General features: G+C 43.1%; 1 protein-coding gene across 6 annotated transcripts in view; it reads left to right on the top strand.

The window, feature by feature from the left end:
• ZDHHC11 (zDHHC palmitoyltransferase 11) overlaps positions 1-19,338 on the top strand; it is a 57,545-nt gene that overhangs the window by 14,396 nt on the left and 23,811 nt on the right. For all 6 annotated transcript variants that reach the window (XM_084857596.1, XM_084857599.1, XM_084857598.1 and 3 more), the window contains exons 2-5: positions 315-527; positions 9,125-9,303; positions 15,224-15,325; positions 18,520-18,644. In XM_084857596.1, the coding sequence (XP_084713722.1) occupies positions 315-527; positions 9,125-9,303; positions 15,224-15,325; positions 18,520-18,644 (619 nt within the window). The remainder of the gene's footprint in view (positions 1-314; positions 528-9,124; positions 9,304-15,223; positions 15,326-18,519; positions 18,645-19,338) is intronic.

Genomic DNA, 19,338 nt, shown 5'->3' with positions numbered 1-19,338 from the left:
TTCATTCTCTGACTTCCTCTATACTAATCTGTCAAAAACAATAGTAAAACCTGAAAGCCTTGTTATCAATTCATTGACTTGCCAGAGCATCACCTACCCTGGCTGTCCGGAAGATAACATCGCTCCTGCTCTGAAAAAAGTCCCAGAGCTGCCTACACCAATTATTTGTGAAAGGATGAGGCTGCAGTGTTTGTATCTGCTTCCCCTCCCTACAGAGTACAGAATGTATTATCGTTGGTGTTTTTGTTTTGTTTTTTCAGTCTGTAAGGCACAACGGTTATTTTTAACAGGTGATTTTGGGTTCTGTCTTGCAGATGACCTGCTATGACAAGAAGCTGAGGCAGACAGGGCCTGAACGGCTGAATGACCTCATAGTGGTACCACTGCACTCCAGAGTAAATGGCTGGTCTTTACCTCTCCACTCGTTCCAGCTAATCACTCTGTTGCTTTATTCGTTCTTGGCCATAGTGGGCTTTGGTATCTACATACCTCTTCTTCCATATGAATGGAAATATGTTGCCTATGCTGTATCCTTTTCCTCTCTCCATTTAAAATCTAGTGGCAAACCTAAAACTGTGCATGAACTGCTTATGCTGTTGAGAGGAATGGGCTAGTGGTTCACTGAGGCTGCAATCCTATACCCAAGTACCTGGGTTGTTGTTCAGTCGTTCAGTCATTGAACTTAATGGGACTTGCTTCTGAATAGACATGTATAGAATTGCACTGCCGTTCTCTCTTTATAGCCCTAAATTCATGGAAGTTGTGAAGTGTGTGTGAGAGATTGTTATGGGTTTTTTTTAAAAAAAACCATACTTGTAGATAACTACTACTATGGCTGCTTGTAGCTTATAAGAACAATCTACAGCAGGGGTGGGCAAAATGCAGGCCATATGGGGCTCCCAGAGCAATCAGCCTCCCTTCTTTCCCAGCAGGATCACTGGTAAGAGAGTGGGGGCAAAGCCTCTTCCTCCTCCCAGTGATCATGAGATTAGCACTGGGATTTAACCCTGACACTTGCTAGTCCCAGCAACTTGGTAGGAATCTGAAAAAGTCAGGGCCCCTTCTACTAATGATATTATTTTGTTTTGAGGGTATTTCCCTTCCAGATTAGTTTTTAATTGGCTCTTAGGTGACTACCAAATATAAACAGTAAACTTCTAAAACAGTTACATAAAGCAACAATCAGGATCAAGTCAGTACAGCAGAAGTGAAAGATGAAAAAATAAAATAAAATAAACCATAATAGCAGCAGCCATCTCCTTACATGTATTTCACTGCAAGGGATGCAACACCATTCAGTTTCTATAAGGATGTGTGCATGATGCATCCAGCAACAACATGATATTGGACAGTCATTGGATCATGCAGTCTGGCTGCAAAACCTGGGGCGGTGTTAAATATCTGGATTAGGCTCGCCAAGTCTCTGCTCTTCACCCGAAGTCTCTGGTCCTCACCCTGAGTCTCTGGGCGAGAGGGGAGCAGTGGAAACCTCTGGGCAACAACTCTCTGCCAGCTGTGGGTATTTTTTTCATCCTCCAAGCAGGAGGAGGAGGAGGTGGACATGATGAAAGGGAATGGAGGGGGGGCTGCACAAGGTGAGAAGCAGGGGCTCCTCTCTGTCCTCTTCCTGTAGGGTCCCCGCAGACAGCATCCACAGTGTGCACCGTCCTCTCACCAGCCCCAGGGAGGGCGACCCGGCATTGTTGGGTTGGCCTGGCAAGTGCTGTGACAGGGAAGAGTGGGAAGGAAAGAGAGAGAAAGAGGAAAGAAAAGAGCAGGAAAGGGGTCAAAGTAGGGAAGAGGGAGAAAAAGATGAGTGGGAGGAAGAAAAGGGGGAAGATATGATGAGAGAGAGAGAGGGAAAATGGCCAGGAGGAGGCACAGGAAGGTGACCCTCCACAGATCATTTTGAGAGACAGCTGAGCCCCAGCACTTGTTTTTTCAGGGACAGAGCTGAGTATGTTGTTGTTGTTGTTGTTGTTGTGATAGAATACACATTGGCATTATTTGCTTGTGTGTGCCAAGTGCTTTTGAATGATGGGATATATACCGCAATCCTATGGAAGTCCACTCAGAAGTATGTCTCACTTAATTCAGTAACCATGTGTATGTTGTGAGAAATGGGGTTTTCCCTCTTCCCTCCCCTGTGTTCTTTCAGTGTTGGACAAGCCTGCTCTGCTAGAAATTGCTTTATCTGCGTTGTTACTCTGGATACATTTGTGGGGCGTTGGGGTGTGTGTGTCATGGGTTGAACTGTTTGTAAATTTGGGCCTGGAATCCTTTTTGTTTTGCTATATAATGCATCTGAGTCACACTGTGAACATACAGTTTTTAAAATCCTTTCGTTCTTTTGATAGTGCAAATTAACAAATATTTCTGGCTAAATTCCTCCTGTTTAATGTTTGCGGGGCCATACTTTAAAAAAAACCTGTGATTAAGTAACCCAAACACTCTCACTTACAGTTATTGACTCTTAATTGCCTGCTGCCTCAGTCTGCTTGTGTATGAAAGGGTTTCCTGGACTCCCATCTCCCTTTAAGTTAAATCTTGGAGAAGTGGGCTTGTCTACAAATGCCTTCCTCTGCGTTGTGACATACTCTGGATAAATTGGTGTATGTGTGTGTTTTTAAGCCACTTAAAACAAAAAAAGCCTGCTCTGTCTTGGTTCTGTGAACTTAGGCTGCGATTTGTAACCCAAACTCACTTTCTCTCTTGTATCCACGGACTTTAATTATCTGCTGCCTAAGTTTGCCTGTGCATGAAATGGGATTCTTCCTCTCCCAGACACCCCACTAGGGATGTACGAAAGTAACTTACCTTTTCGCGGATTCTGTTCATGGGGGGGGAGGCATTCCGTCCCTCCCCCCGGAATCCTCGACGGGGGGGAGGTGATCCGGTCCTCCCCCCCGGAATCCTCGACGGCCGGCTGTGCTCCGCGGCGGCTCCACGGAGCAGCCAGCCAGGCCCAGGCCAGGGCTGTCTGCAGCCGGATTTCCGGCCACGGAGGGCTCTGGGTAAAAAAAAAAAAAGCGTATGCAAATGGTGGCGGCTACAGCCGCCGCCATTTGCGTTCCTTATTTTTCTTCATCTTAGTCTACGTAAATATTTACGTAGACTAAGATGAAGAAAAGAAAGGGGAATGCAAATAGCGTACTGGGCGCTATTTGCGTTCCACTTTCTTGTCTTTGTCTTAGTCTACGTAAATATTTACGTAGATTAAGACAAAGAAAAATAAGGAATGCAAATGGTGGTAGCTGTAGCTGCTGCCATTTGCGTACGCATGTTGTTGTTTTTTTACCCAGATGTGATAGGCTACGTAAGTCTTTACATAGCCTATCATGTCTGTGGGGGGGAAAACACACACACAGACTGCAAATGGCGGCGGCGGCAGCCGGTGAGAAGACCAGCTGCCGCCACCGCTGAAGCTACCGCTGGAGCCGCCGCCATCCGAAACATCCGCCCCAGGTAAGTCTCGTCCCGGGGGGGGGTCCGCGGGGTGGCGGGGGGGTGGCAGGCTGTTCCGTGATGGATTTCGGGGGGCCGAATGCACTGGCATTCGGCCTCACCGAGATCCGTCACGGAATTCTCTGACATCCCTACACCCCACAATCCACTGCTTTCAATAAGTAGGCTCCGCCACAAATTGCTTTCTCTGTGTTGTTATTCTGGAGAAATGTCTGGGTGCGGGGGTTGGTGGGTTGAACTGTGTAGGAAAAGACTTGTGCATAGCAAAAAGTGCCACCTCTGGTGACCCCCCATGACATCACCAGGGGCTATCCCTAGGTCTCAGGTTTGGGCTCTGAAATCTCAGGGCCTGGCAACCCTAATCTGGATTGTTCATGAGAACGTGGCTTACGTCCATCCCTCTGTTTTTAGCCTAGTTCACAAAGGGCCAAACTACACGTTACGTTGATCATGCCATTTTAAAAACAGGTTTAATGCTGCCACTTATGTTTGGAGGGAAAAGCATCTGGTGGAGCCCCAATCTAGATTGAGACCATGGTGCTAGACTGGGATCACTGGAACAGGTACTTTGCCTTCAAAATAAATGGCAGCCTTAAACATGCTAGTTTTCCGCGTGCAAGGAATTGTTTTTATGGGGGAGCATGTGTTCCCTAACATGCTAGAAAACTAGCATGTTAGGCTAGGCTAGAACTGTTCCCCCTGATGTGCTAGTTTTCTTTGTTTAGGTTTTTAAAAATATATATATGGTGGAACATTGTCATGTGAACCTCGTCCTGCAGTTTGAAGTGGTACAGCCCAGATATAAGTTTACACCACAGTGAGAATTACTGCTGTGCCAAAATCTGTTGTCCAATTTTCCAAATGTTTTCTTCCCCCATGAAAGAGGCTTCAATTTTTCTATCTAATTCTCAGGGTACTTTAGATTGTTTTTGTATGGTATTTTAGAGCTTAACCTATCATTGCAAAGTAGCCAAGGCTGCTCTGTGTGTTTTTTCTTTATATTACACATCTTTCCATCACTCTGCAGCCTCCCTGGCTGCCTGCACTTCCTGATCTGAAAAAGCAATGTGGGGGAGGAGTTATCTCATGCTGTCTTCCCCTGGGCTTTAACTGAAGTGCAGGAAGCTGTGCAGGCTGGCTGCTGAGAGAGATGATTGTACAATGAAAGACATGACACACACACACTCATTGACTGCCTCATAATTAAGGTAAGCACAATAACCTCGAAACCCACCTATGAGAATTTCTTCAAATTTTTATTCTTCTTTGAACATTTGAACATGTATTTTATTCTCCTTTGAATACTTGAACATTTTTCTTAAAGCATTTTCTTTTCTGTCAGATTGAATGAGAATGGTTGAACAAAATGTGGAAGAAATTTCTAGCACAAAACTAGTGAGAACTAGGCCTTTGCAGGAATAGCTGACAGGAATCCTCACTTGCTAGTCTTTTAGGCCTCAATTTATACACTCTTACCCAGAAGTAAGTCTCATCAACTAAATGGGAGTTATTTTGAGTAGACATGCATAGGGATAGCACTGTTGGGTACTGAAACATATCATTCCTCTGATTATACTTTTTAAACTCTATTTTGATACATCTAGAATCCATTTTAAACCACTAGCTATTTGTGATGTGCTTGGTAGCATCAGCCTATTAGCTGCTTTATCAGTCATTTCCCCCCAAAAAGTTCAATAAATCAAATATTGAGGTCTATGGCATATTCATATTAAGCATCTAGCCTCTTTCTTGCTTCTGTACAGGATGAGGAACCAGGGTCAAGGACACTAATGTTATGAAAAGGAAACATCACAAGTTCTGTAACTGATTCACTATTTATGTACTAAACACAAGATTGTTGCTAGGATCTTAGGAAGTATTAATGGAAGGCAATGACAAACCACCCCGCTATAGTCTGCCATGAAAACGCCAGCACAAGCGGCGTCCCTCTAGGAGTCAGTAATGACTCCGTGCTTGCACAGGAGGAACCTTTCCTACGTTTCCTTTCATTATTCTTATACATGATGGTAACTGCAGCTTAAAGTTAGAAATAATTGTCAAGTTAGAAAACATGTTAAAGTAAGAGTGCCAGCTACATGGTTTCTGATCCTTCTGCTCAGTTTAAACATCAAACACAGAGAGAAATCAGTTTTGCAATAAAAGGCATGAATAAAAATGAGAACCATTTTCAGAATTAAAAAGTCCTGGACTTTAAATATCCTGTTCGAAGATGTTTGCAGGCTTCAACATTTACAACAAGCTGGTTTAATTATTAGATTAGTCTGGCTTCTCTTCAGATCGTATTAGACTACTGTAAACTGCTTCAAAACAAAGTTGTCATAATGCTTCCTTATCGATGATAAGAAGCTGACAAAAGCGATACCTTCTTGTTGTGTCTGTTAGAACTCTTGGCAGTTTTTGACATGGTAGGCCACATCCTTCCCCTGGGATGTCATGAACACCTGACTGGAGTGTCTGTGCTGAAACTTACATGGTTTTATTCCTTTCTATATGACCACATCCAGTGTGATATAACCAGTGTTGTATTATCTATATGATGCTGCGGGGAGAGAGCACCTGGATCTTTGGGTTTGTATGTCATCAACGTGCTGATGGCACCTAGCTTTATGTTTGGATGGACTGAGCAGCGATCTCATCCAGTATCTGAAGGCTGTGGTCAGGTGGAAGTGACTACAACCTGAAATAGAATCAAGACATGGCAGAGGTGATGCTGGTAGGAAATTCATATGCTCCCAGGGGGTTAGTTTGCTGGTGATAGAGTATCTCTTTGTCATGGAGATGGTGGAACCTGCAGGGTGTTCCTGGGTCAAGCTCGGCTCCTGGACACACTGGTGGTAGCAATGGCCAGCAGCGCATTTTACCAAACCCATTTTTGTATAAGCTCCCTCCATTCTTGGAGAGGAGGAACTTACATGGCAATCCATGTTTTTGTAGCCCCTGAGATTTACTCCTATAATTCACTCTACATGGGGCTGCCGATGAAGACAGCATGGAAACCAATAGCTGCTTGAAAAAATGTGAATGTCTACCTCCTAATGAATATTGGGAGGAGAGAACCTGTTCACCTGATTTTACAAGTCCAGAGACTGCAGGCCAAATTCAAGGTGCTGGTGCTTATGTCTCAAACCCTTAATTGCCTGTGCCCCACATTTAAAACCAGCTTTCCCAATATGATTTGCCGGAGTAGCTGCACTCTGTGCGTTGTGTTCTCCTCTAGGTAAATAAGAACACACAAACATAAAAAGAGCTGTGTCACGTCAGTTTCCTCCTGCCTACCTTACGTGTCCCTGGTGTCATCAGTTCATGCTGTAATTCCTTGCTCATTTGGTGACCTGCCCCAACTCCAAGAAAATGTACTGCAGAGTGTCTTTGCTTACAATGGGGTTGTTGCTCTCTGAGAGCTGTTTTAAAGCCATATGGATGAAGACTCTCTTCACATCCCAGACTTTAAGGCAGTAACTCTGTGCATGCTTACTCCGCTGTAAGTCCCTTTCAGTTCAGCAGGACTTACTTCTGAGTAAACATTGCTAAGTTTAAGCTCCCTCATTCAGAGTTGGGTGGAAAAATTAGAGCTATATTGAGCTGTTTGGGAGACTGAGATACAGGGGATCTCTACACCTCAAGTTTATTGTGCATTCATGGTTGCTCACTCACTGAATTGTGCAGGTCCGTTACATGACTTCGTTGTTGTCCAGTCATTATTCCACTATTTCCTCCCACCTATCCCGTGTTTTCCTCAAACTGAAAAAATGGGGTATTTTTCCAGATATGTGCAAATGGAGCGCCATGTCCTCCCCATGTATTTCTCCCCTAGCGTGAATGAAGTGCTGAGTGTGGTTGTTGGGGGTGTGGTCATGATGTCGAAGGTGGTGCTGAAGGTCTGATGGACATTCAGCCTTCCTGCACCTGAGCCATTTTGGCTCCTCGCCATTTTCCACCTGCCTTTTCAAAACAGAGTGGCAGTGTATGGTGGCGGGGGGGGGCAGCAGAGGGGAGGAGCGGCAGGGACTAGCCAAAAGCATGGAAGAGGGAGGCGGGGCCTGAGGAGATCATGGGGGGGCTATCAGTCCCCATCCACCACTAATGTGCAAGGGGAGGGAAAGGGGCAGGAACCCAGGAGCAAGTATCGCTGAACCTGGGGCATGAGTAATGCCTCTTCATGGAAACATAACACTATGGGAATGGCCATCTACAGAGAAGGAAGCACATATAAAGGGAATCAGTTGTGATCCTGCATTTAAAACTGAAGCAGAAAGCCCCATTTTAAATGCAGGATTTTAGGCTGGTGTAGAAATCCCCACAAACTGTTAAGCAATTTGTGCTTTCAAAAAGTGCTATAAAATTTATAAAGGACACTTGGTCCTCTGTGATTCCAAAGACGCTAAGCTGCTTGCTATTGCATGCGAGGGAACATTTCAGATCTATTGGAAAGTGACAGCTAATGGGGTAGATTTTTGTGCTATAATTGATTGCTGAAGGATGCTGCTTTTCTTTGTCAAGATGGTAATTTAGGGAACTAGCTAAACATTTTAATAAAACAATCGGAAACATAATACATACAGAAATTGAATTTTCTTCATTGAAACTAGAAAGCAAATCTGGTTGGCCAGTTTGGTTTAGACCAGCCTTCTCTAATCTGGCACTTTCCAGATGTGTTGGACTACAACTCCCAGCATCACCCAGCCAGCTGGGAAAGGCTGGCTTAGGCTTAAAACTGTTGACTGTATAATAGCCATTGAAATAATTTTGTAGAGTGGATGTAACAACAAAGATCAACTGTGTGTATTTGCTACCAAGATTATTAAAAACTAAGGATGACAATAATGGAAAGTGGGAAAGAAGGTTCACTTCCTTGTGGGGAGCCCCTTTGTACAGGGAAGTGGAGAATTTTGTCAGTCAGGCCAATCAAACTGGGGGGAAATTACCTGAATGGCTTGGAGCCAGGTTATCTGAAGGGTCACCTCCTCCCATATGTGCCTGCCTGGACCCTAAGATCATCCTCAGGGGTCTTTCTCCATGAGCCCCTGCCAAAGAAAGGGAGGCGGATGGCTACCAGGAAGAAGGCCTTTTCTACTGTGGCACCCCAGCTGTGGAATGAGGTCCCTAGACAGGTTTGTACTCCTTCTAACGCCAGATGAAGGCCTTTTTATTCTCCCAGTATATTAACATTTTAATTTCCTAGTCTTTTTAGCTCTGGTGTTTTAGTTGAGGTTTTATTCTGGTTGTACTATTATATTGTGGTTTTCAGCTTTCATATTTTATATTGTTTTATCCTGCGCTTTGTGGTTTTAATTTTTGTGAACTGCCCAGAGATCTTCAGCCATTGGGCAGTGTGTGTGTGTGTGTGTGTGGTGATAGAGCAATTTTGAGGCTATTTTCTATTTACAATTTGAATTACAATGACAATTTATGAGAACTCTAGCTGGAGCTACTCTCTTGCTATCACTCCCACCCCTGAAAACAAATCTACCAAAATTAGTAACGTTTATGTATGGTGTAGGAGGAACTGACATCTGTGGAGCTTCTGCCTAATCAACTGACTGCACAAGAAACCAATCTACTGTAACGACTGTATGACGGACCCAGTCTCTTGTTTTCTTTTGTTCTTTAACTTTTCCTTAACCTCGTTATAATGCAGGTGATCGGCGCAATTTTTGTGCATCACCTAATCACTCATCTTGTTGCAATCACTATCGATCCAGCAGATCAAAACATATTGATTGAGAAGAATTATGAGAAACCCATGCCAATTTTTGACCGAAGCAAATGCAAACATGTTATTCAGAACCAGCACTGCTATCTTTGTGAAGCTGATGTGTAAGTCTCTCCCATAACAGCACAGCAAATAAGAGATGTAGGGTGCTTCCGGACAGAGGGCTCCTAGCACTACCAATCAAAAGGCACCGTGCAGCTATTCCATCTTTTCCTCCTTAATTTTTTTTTTTTTCCTGGTAAAAAAGACTGAAGAAACAGTGGGAAAACATGGGAGGATTACAAATTGAAGACAAGGTTGTTTGGGCCCCCTGTAAATTTCCATGAATGAATCAGGGCGATTGCACAATAAAAGCCTTGTCTGGAAGCACCCCTACTTATTTACTAAAATCTCACTATGATAAATACAACTGCTTAAAATTTCTTTAGCACTAACAGCTTGCTTAGATGTTTTATAGCCATGGTCTTCAACTGGCGGGTTGTGACCCATAACTAGATGATGTCCTTAAAGTTGGCTGATGATGCCACTATTATTATTATTATTATTATTGTTGTTGTTGTTGTTGTTATTGTTTTATTATTATTTGCCATGCCTTTTAGGATTAATGATATGCTTTTTTCTCTGTGCTGATTGTTTCTTGCTCCTTCACCTGCTGTTTTATGATTTAACTTTTATAGTTGTTGCGGGGTGTGTGTGTGTGTTGGGTTAAATAATTTGTGTTGGTGTTATTGTTTTTACTCTTGTAAATTTATTTTTTATTTATTGCATGTATATCCCACCTTTTTTCCTCCAAGTAACCCAAAGCAGCGTACATAATCCTCCTCCATTTTATCCTTACAACAACAACCCTGTGAGGTAGGTTGGGCTCAGAGTCTGTGACTGGCCTAAAGTCACCCGGTGAGCTTCCATGGTCAAGTGGGGACTAGATCCCAGGTCTCCTAAGTCCCATTCCAGCACTCAAACCACTACACCACACTGCCTTGGAAATATTCAATTGAAAGGTGGAATACGTAAGTTTCAAATCAATAAAATAATGTTTTTGGAGAGAGAGAGAGAGAGAGAGAGAGAAAGAACGAACATGATTGACAGAGAGGGGGGTGGGGGAGAAAGAGGCCAGATCTTCGCACAGTTCAGCCAGCAAGCCTCATACAATGAATATGCATACAGTAGGAAATGGTGAAAAGAAAATCCGATGCTGTAAAGAACAATATTGTTTAGGAACCTGGAATGTAAGATCAATGAATCAAGGTAAGCTGGAGGTGGTCAAACATGAGATGGCAAGATTGAACAGAAACATCTTGGGAATCAGCGAACTAAAATGGACAAGCATGGGCGAATTTAATTCAGGTGACCATCATATCTACTACTGTGGGCAAGAATCCCTTAGAAGAAATGGAGTAGCACTCATAGTCAACAAAAGGGTGGGAAAAGCAGTACTGCGGTACAATCTCAAAAATGATAGAATGATCTCAGTATGAATCCAAGGCAAACCATTCACCATCACAGTAATTCAAGTCTATGCCCCAACCATTGAGGCCGAAGAAGCTGAGGTTGATCGGTTCTATGAAGACCTCCAACACCTTCTAGAACTAACACCAAAAAAAGATGTCCTCTTCATCATAGAGGATTGGCATGCTAAAGCAGGAAGTCAAGAAATCACCGGGATAACAGGCAAGCATGGCCTTGGTGTACAAAATGAAGCAGCACAAAGGCTAATAGAGTTTTGCCAAGAGAACACGCTGATCATAGCAAACACTCTTTTCCAACAGCACAAGAGGCAACTCTACACATGGACATTACCAGATGGTCAATATCGAAATCAGATTGATTATGTCCTTTGCAGCCAAAGATGGAGAGGCTCTATACAGTCAGTAAAAACAAGACCTGGAGCTGACTGTGGCTCAGATCATGAGCTGCGTCTTGCAAAATTTTGGCTTAAATAGAAGAACGTAGGGAAAACCACTAAACCATTCAGGTATGACCTAAATCATATCCCTTATGAATATACAGTGGAGGTGAGGCATAGATTTAAGGGATTAGACCTGATAGACAGAGCGGCTGAGGAACTATGGACAGAGGTCCGTAACATTGTTCAGGCGGCAGCAACTAAATCCATCCCAATGAAAAAGAAATGCAAGAAAGCAAAGTGGCTGTCTGAGGAGGCTTTACAAGTAGCTGAGGAAAGAAGGGAAGCGAAAAGCAAGGGAGAAAGGGGAAGATATATCCAACTGAATGCAGAGTTCCAGAGAACAGCAAGGAGAGACAAGAAGGCTTTCTTAAATGAACAATGCAAAGAAATCGAGGAAAACAAGAGAATGGGAAAGACTAGAGATCTCTTCAAGAAAATCGGAGATCTCAAGGGAACGTTTTGTGCAAAGACGGGCATGATAAAGGACAAAGAAGGAAGGGACCTAACAGAAGCAGATGAGATTAAGAAGAGGTGGAAAGAATACACAGAAGAACTATACAGGAAAGATCTTAATGTCCCTGATAGCCATGATAGTGCGGTCAGTGAACTTGAGCCGGACATCCTAGAGAGTGAAGTCAAGTGGGCCTTAGGAAGCATTACTAACGACAAAGCTAGCGGAGATGACAGTATTCCAGCTGAGCTATTTAAAATCCTAAAAGATGATGCTGTTAAAGTGCTGCACTCAATATGCCAACAAATTTGGAACACTCAACAGTGGCCACAAGACTGGAAAAGTTCAGTTTACATTCCAGTTCCAAAGAAGGGCAATGCCAAAGAGTGTTCAAACTACCATACAATTGCGCTCATTTCACATGCCAGCAAGGTGATGCTCAAAATCCTACAAGCTAGGCTTCAGCAGCATGTGAACTGAGAACTACCGGAAGTACAAGCTGGGTTCCGAAGAGGCAGAGGAACTAGAGATCAAATCGCCAAGATTCGCTGGATCATGGAGAAAGCAAGAGAATTCCAGAAAAACATCTATTTCTGCTTCATTGCCTGTGCTAAAGCCTTTGATTGTGTGGATCACAACAAACTGTGGCAAATTCTTAAAGAGATGGGAGTAGCAGACCACCTTACCTGTCTCCTGAGAAACCTGTATGAGGGTCAAGAAGCAACAGTAAGAACCAGACATGGAACAACCGATTGGTTCAAAATTGGGGAAGGAGTACAACAAGGCTGCATATTGTCGCCCTGCTTATTTAACTTATATGCAGAGTACATCATGAGAAATGCCGGGTTGGATGAATCAGAGGTCGGAATTAAGATTGCCGGGAGAATTATCAACAACCTCAGATATGCAGATGATACCACCCTAATGGCAGAAAGCGAAGAGGATCTTAAGAGCCTCTTGTTGAGGGTGAAAGAGGAGAGTGCAAAAGCTGGTTTGAAACTCAACATTAAAAACACTAAGATCATGGCATCTGGCCCCATCACTTCCTGGCATATAGAAGGGGAAGAAATGGAAGCAGTGACAGATGTTATTTTCTTGTCTCCAAAATCACTGCAGACGGTGACTGTAGCCATGAAATTAAAAGACACTTGCTCCTTGGGAGGAAAGCTATGGCAAACCTAGACAGCATAGTAAGAAGCAGAGACATCACCTTGCCGACAAAGGTCTGTATAATCAAAGCTATGGTTTTCCCAGTAGTAATGTATGGCTGACTATAAGGAAGGCTGAGTGCTGAAGAATTGATGCCTTCGAACTGTGGTGCTGGAGAAGACTCTTACGAGTCCCCTGGACTGCTAGGAGGTCAAATCAGTCCATTCTAAAGGAAATCAACCCTGACTGCTCATTGGAAGGACAGATACTGAAACTGAAGCAGAAATATTTTGGCCACCTAATGCGAAAACTCCCTGGAAAAGACCCTAATGCTGGGAAAGATTGAAGGCAAAAGGAGAAGGGGACGGCAGAGGATGAGATGGCTAGATAGCATCACCGATGCAATGAATATGAACTTGAGCACGCTCCGGGAGAGAGCGGAGGACAAGAAGGCCTGGCGTGGTATGGTCCATGGGGTCACGAAGAGTCGGACACGACTTAACGACTGAACAGCAACAACAACCAGAACAACAAGGAAGTGGCAGGCTCCACCTCCTGCCATACGCATGTTCACTATGCACAGTTGGGAATCCTGAAAAAGCAGGGTCTGGAAAGGCCCAAGATAATTTCTGGCCAGAATACAGAAGTGCTGCAAACGTTAAAGCAACAAGGGAGATGTGGCATGTGAAGAGTAGCTTAATAAATACATGTCTGATTTACACATGAAAGAGACAAGTGGTTGAGTCCTGAGGTAGTAGAATGAGCTGCACCACTTTAGTCTGCAAGTGGGGAAGATTCCATTTCTGAATGCTGCATAACTTCCTGCAAGGAGAAGATTAGCATAGCAAGAAGCAGCCTAGACTGGAACCTTTCTTCCTGATGTACTAGCCCTTCATTTATATTGAGGGGTTTTTTTACACAGGGGAGCATCCAAAAATGGCATCCACTCTTCCATTCTGAAGAGCCATTGTACCACCTCTGGATTCTGAGCTTTTCTACATGAGGCATTGTGTGCTTGTGATTCCTTATGGTTGTTTATGGGTTCTTTAGACAATGTCATGATCCTCCAGTTTCGCTCCTGTTTTTTAAAAGCACTTTCCGAGGTTATTTTAGAGTGGGGAAAATGGGGTATTATTTCTGAAAATGGAAGAAAAGGTACTTTCCTACTTGTGTAACAGCAATATTCCACTTTAGCACAGCGCCACCTAGAGGTTATGTAGTGGAAATGCAGGAAACAAAAAGGTGTTTGTATAGAGCTTGGATCTCAATTCTGCGACGAAACTGAAGGTAGATACAGTGATTAACAGCCTTGTGTAGAAAAACTATCACTTAATTCTACTATAGATCAGGCTATTGAAGGGGAGACTGATTCATGCAAAGGTTATTGCTTGTTAGAAGATATGGACATAGAAGTGAAGGAAAGGGTCCAAAAAGGCTTAGCAAAAGCTCTGGTGTAGAATAGAGAGGAAGGGATGACAAAGGAAAAGTTAGGTAGTTCTTGTGGTTGCTTCTCAATGGCATTCTGCTTTGAGCACTTTACAGAAATAGGCATGTTAATTATGCTCTTGTATGTGTGGTAGGGAGCACTACGCATACCAGAAACAGTGGACATTTGTAGAGGCTGAGTTAATGTTTGTAACTGTCCCAAGAATGGGCTGGCCTAGAGAAGATTGTTGGAAAACTTGAGGAAGAAATTTCAGTTGAGTGGAACTGGTTAAAGCCAGATTAGGGAAGGCAAAGAAATGATATGAAGGATCATCAGCAAAGTCAGCAGGTACAGATTACTTACTCAAGAGGTTTTGGAGAAGAAAGAAAAGCAGTAAAAGCACAGTGATCTCATCCTTGATAGAAATCGGACAGCGGTAGGACTTATAGCTTGGGTGAGTTGGGCAATAGCATTTTGGAAAATAGTCCTGTAAGCAAAGGAACCATCCTGACCTCTTTCTTGTTCTTCAGTGCTTGATTTCAAAAGCTCAGAACGCAGTGAAAGCAGCTACTGGAGGAGCAAAATCATGCTTCTCATTACCAGTTCGCCACTACCAGTTCTGCATTTGTGCATGGAATGTTTTAGCCATGTACATTTTGCTGGTTCAGCAGCTTTGCCTTGACTACAGTAGATTCTCTGATTTAAGTCTGCATGTGATACCAGTTGAAGGTTTCTGTGAGCCAGGTATACTTTCTGATATGAGTGTATCACCCTCCTTCTCAGGATGGCTTATGCAGTTTCCTCCCAGATGCTTTGCTGAAAGCAGTCCTATGAGACTTGCTATTCAGGTCAGCCTTTATAATCCAGTTCAGTACTTTGTATCCCATTTTAAAACATTCTGACACTCTTCCTGTCTAAGAGTTCCTGAATCTCTCTCCCTGGTTGTGAGTCATGGATGGCTCATCATCACATCTATGTACACATTATGAATATATATAAATATTTAGACTTGCCATAAAAATGAGACAGTGGCCTATTTTGACGTACTTGAAATGAATTTCATTTTAATGTGTTGCTGTTTTTTCCTAGAGGACCAAAGACAAAACACTGCAGTACCTGCAATAAGTGTATTGCAGACTTCGACCACCACTGTAATTGGCTTAATAACTGTGTTGGAAGCAGAAATTACTGGTAAGCTGACAGTGGATAGCTTGGGAAATGTTTCCTGTCTATAAAGGTGGGCTACCATTTAGAAAGCGAGAGGGGGACCATCCATCCCAGATTCCCCATTCTTCACATTTCAGACCATGGGAGCACCTATATTTCTGAACAGACTGCTAGTTCTGCATACTGACTGACTACTGGTGTGAGCTATTACGTGGGCCCATGTACTAACTCTGCATGCCAGAGGAACCTTTCATCTAAAATGTTGACCACTTGACCTGAATGGATAACTTCGGTTGCTTCTGCACTAACCTTTTTCTCTAGAATTATCTGCCTTTGTTCACTCACTTTTTGTGGTGCATTCAGACAACACAGTTGTTGGTTTGTTGCATTCCAGTATTTTCTGTGTTGGCCTCCTATGTTATTTCATATCTGATTTGTAGAGATTTTTAAAAAAGAAAAGAAATACAATTGCAGTGTGCATAAAGTACCACAGGGCTCCTGTACCTTTAATTAAAACACTTCTTGTTCGCAGTTTCTGCCCATTTTATTGCTTCCTGTTGAGCTTGGCTGGATGATTAGTAATGAATAGCTAGTGAATTGTCCCAGTGACAGTTTCTGTTCGGGGGGGGGGGGGGTTAATTATGGATTTTTTTTTTTTTACTGAATAGTGCTATTTTACACTATTATTATAATAAAGGAATGTTAAAATAATCCAAGGAAATCAGTAATTAAAGCTGTGGGAACAGAAGGCAGGGCACTAGGACAATTAAGAGGGGCCATTCAAGGACCATTTCACAAGTTGTTCATCTGCTGAACAGGAAACAATAAAACGGGCTGAACAAGCAACAAAGTTTTAATGGCACAATCCTATACCTGTCTAGACAAAAAGCAGTCCTACAACTCCCAGCATCCCTTCAGCTAGCCATGCTGGCTGGGGCATGCTGTGAATTGTAGGACTTTTTCTGTCTAAACAAACATAGGATTTTGCCCTTACTGAAGTTCCATGGGATCTATTGCTGAATGGGACTTAAATCTGAGTTAATGTTATAGGAGGATCTTGGCCATGAGGAAGGATATTGGTGGAAAATATAGTGCTATATTAAAGACTTCCATTTTAATTCTGCTTCCAGCTAATTGTGGAAAAGCAGTGCCTTAGCAGCACCAGTGTGCTCTAGTGTGGAACTGACCCTTGCTATAATTATTGTTAGGCATACAAAAGCAGCAACACCAAATGCTCTCAAAACACATTACTTTTCCTGCATCTTAATTGTGAATATAGCCAAGAGCAGGCATTTTGAGCTTTGCCAAGAATCTTTCTACCTCTATTGAACACTTTACCTCATAGTCTGAAATCTTGGATAGTGCCCCAGCATATAGAGCTATCAGGAACCAGGATTGTTTTCATTTTCTGCCTTCATGCCCTTGGGATATTTTTCTACTTCATGGCACAGAGAAGAATGTTAATTGTGTATTAACCAGTGCCGGCAGGTTCTTAATAATTTGGCCTTATTTCCAAATGAAGTCAAATTACTGGTTTGTTCATGAGAAATCAATTGGAATTCTCTCCAGTGTTTTTAGTGCTGGTGTTGCACTTCATTTATGAAAAATGAGCTGGCTTGCTGGTGATTCATTCCTTGTATTGCAGCTCTGGGACATGTATAGTCTGTCCTTTGCATGATAACTAATTTCTCCGCTCCTTATGTTAGCTTTTATTTAGTACAAGTAGACAAGTCCATACTGCTCATTTATTGATTCTGCTTGCATAACATTAATAGCTCCTGTTTTTCTTGTTGGGAAAGGTATCTTCTTTAAAAGTGGCAGCAGGTTACATGGGTGGATGTGGGCCCCAGGGGACCCACAACCACTCAGCCCCCTTTTGGGCCCTGTTTATTTAGAAGAACTGAATTAACCATCCGAGATTTGCATTTTCTCTGTCGATTTATACTGCTTTGGGGCTGTCAAGGGCACTGGTGCAAGAAAACAGAGCAATTTTGTCAGCAAATCCTTTCATCTGTTTTTGTTAAGTAGCATAAATGAAAGCCAGGCTAACTCAAGAAATAATGACAAAACAGTCATTATACGACTGCACAAGCTGCCCTAGAGAAAAGCCCTTTTCTGCCAGCACCTGAGAAGCTACTGGGGGTACTGCTGCAGTGCAACTGTGGCTGCTGGGGCGGGGAGGCAGAGGGGACAGCAGGGAGCACAGCACAGGCTGGAAGTGACAGGATCTTGTGGAGGAAGTGGGGAGTGCAGCAGGGGGCCGGGTCAGGTTGGGAGCAGGGGGCTTTATGGAGCACAGAGGAGAGCAACTCTGGGGAGGGGAGGGGTGGTCCCAGTAAAATACAGCCCGCCCCATAGGCCAGCTGCAGAACAGTTTTGGAGAAGCATAATTCTTGGCAAATAGTATCTTGAGCCAAAATGTAAATACAAAATTAATGGATTGTTTTATATTCCTCCCTAAGATTACAATCCACCCTGCTTGCCACAGAGCTGTATTTTTCAAATTTTCAGGGAAGCTTGTTTTATTTATTATTTGCTTATTTGTAACATAACAAAGTTATGTTAACAAACAATAACAAAGTTCTCTGGGCAGCCTACAATAATAGGTTTTCTCATTGAGGAACCTCTGACAAGCTTCTGAAGAATTCAGAAGTTCTCTGGAGTAGTATGAAACTATTGCTGCAGTGATGAGGCTGCATTCAAAAGCATGACAATTGTGCAAATGTCTCTCTTACTGTAATCTCTCTTGCAGCACAGAGCAACTTCCAAATGCATACAGTCATGGCAAAATGGGTGCTCACACGATTTTCAGATATAGCAGTGTATACATTTTGGTATAGAAATTTCCTACACCTTGTAGGAAAAATAACATGCTGTTTTGTTTGCAAAGAGAAGACTGCCAGATAGAAGGGGAAACATTCAGATGTATCAAAAACTGTAAATTGGACAGGTGCCTATAAAACAGACAAGTTGGGCTATCAAGCATAAACAGTAGAATAGGCAGGCCATGTCTTGTAACAAGCATAGTGCTTTCAGTCTTAATGACTGAATTTTCAGTTATGGATATAATTAAATTCAGTATGCAATTGTACAACCCTTCCACAAATAAAAGCTTCCTATCTATCCGCTGTTTGATCCTTTATATTAATGGCACGTTGTAGAAGTTTTCTGTGCAACTGTATAGTTCTTTATGACTGAGACTCTTTGTACATACATAGGTTTTTCTTCAATGCAGTTGCTTCTGCTGTTGTCGGGATCCTCCTGCTGATGCTGGTGATCCTATATGTCTTCATCCAGTATTTTGTGAATCCAGCACAACTCCGCACATCTCCTCAGTTTGAAAGTATTGTTCCACTAACTTAAAATAACATTTTACACCAGTGTGATCTAGTAGTACTTGCTGAAATGGAAGTCTGTGGTTTCTTAAACAGAAGTTGATTTCGTTGCTCTCAAAATTAATATATGCAAAGACAGTACATATCCTCATTCACACAACCATTATCATTTATGGCAAGGGTGGGGGACCTTTTTTGGCCTGAAGGCCAAACTGACTCTGGGTAAACATGCCAGGGTCTGCATGCCAGCAGTGGGTAGGGCCACCCCACTACTGGCATTTGACCCCTTGACATGATTGCCCAGGCCGATACACACACACACTCATACATGCGCACCCACAGCAATCAGAAGGAGACTGGGCAAGCCTGATTAAAGGCAGCCATTGGCGAGACCACATCACTCCAGTGCTGAAGGAGTTGCACTGATTACCACTTGTTTTCCTGGCCCAATTCAAGGTGTTGGCATTGACCTTTAAAACCCTATATGGTTCTGGCCCAGTCTGTCTTAAGGAGCGCCTCCAACAACACCAGGGACGCCACTCAAATCAGATCAGCCTCGGTAGGCCTTCTGCCCAATCAGCCAGGACAGCTAGGTTGGTGAGGATTAAGGAGAGGGCCTTTTCTGTGGTGGCCCCCACTCTGTGGAATTCCCTCCCTAGTGTCTTCTGCCATGCCCTCTCTTTGATGAGCTTCCACTGGGCT

The sequence above is a fragment of the Heloderma suspectum genome, chromosome 5 (genome assembly GCF_057233095.1).
Source record: "Heloderma suspectum isolate Gila_16-S chromosome 5, 16-S_ref, whole genome shotgun sequence".
Classification (NCBI taxonomy): Eukaryota; Metazoa; Chordata; class Lepidosauria; order Squamata; family Helodermatidae; genus Heloderma; species Heloderma suspectum.
The sequence above is the reverse complement of the archived record's forward strand: the minus strand, read 5'-3'. Positions and strand labels throughout refer to the sequence as shown.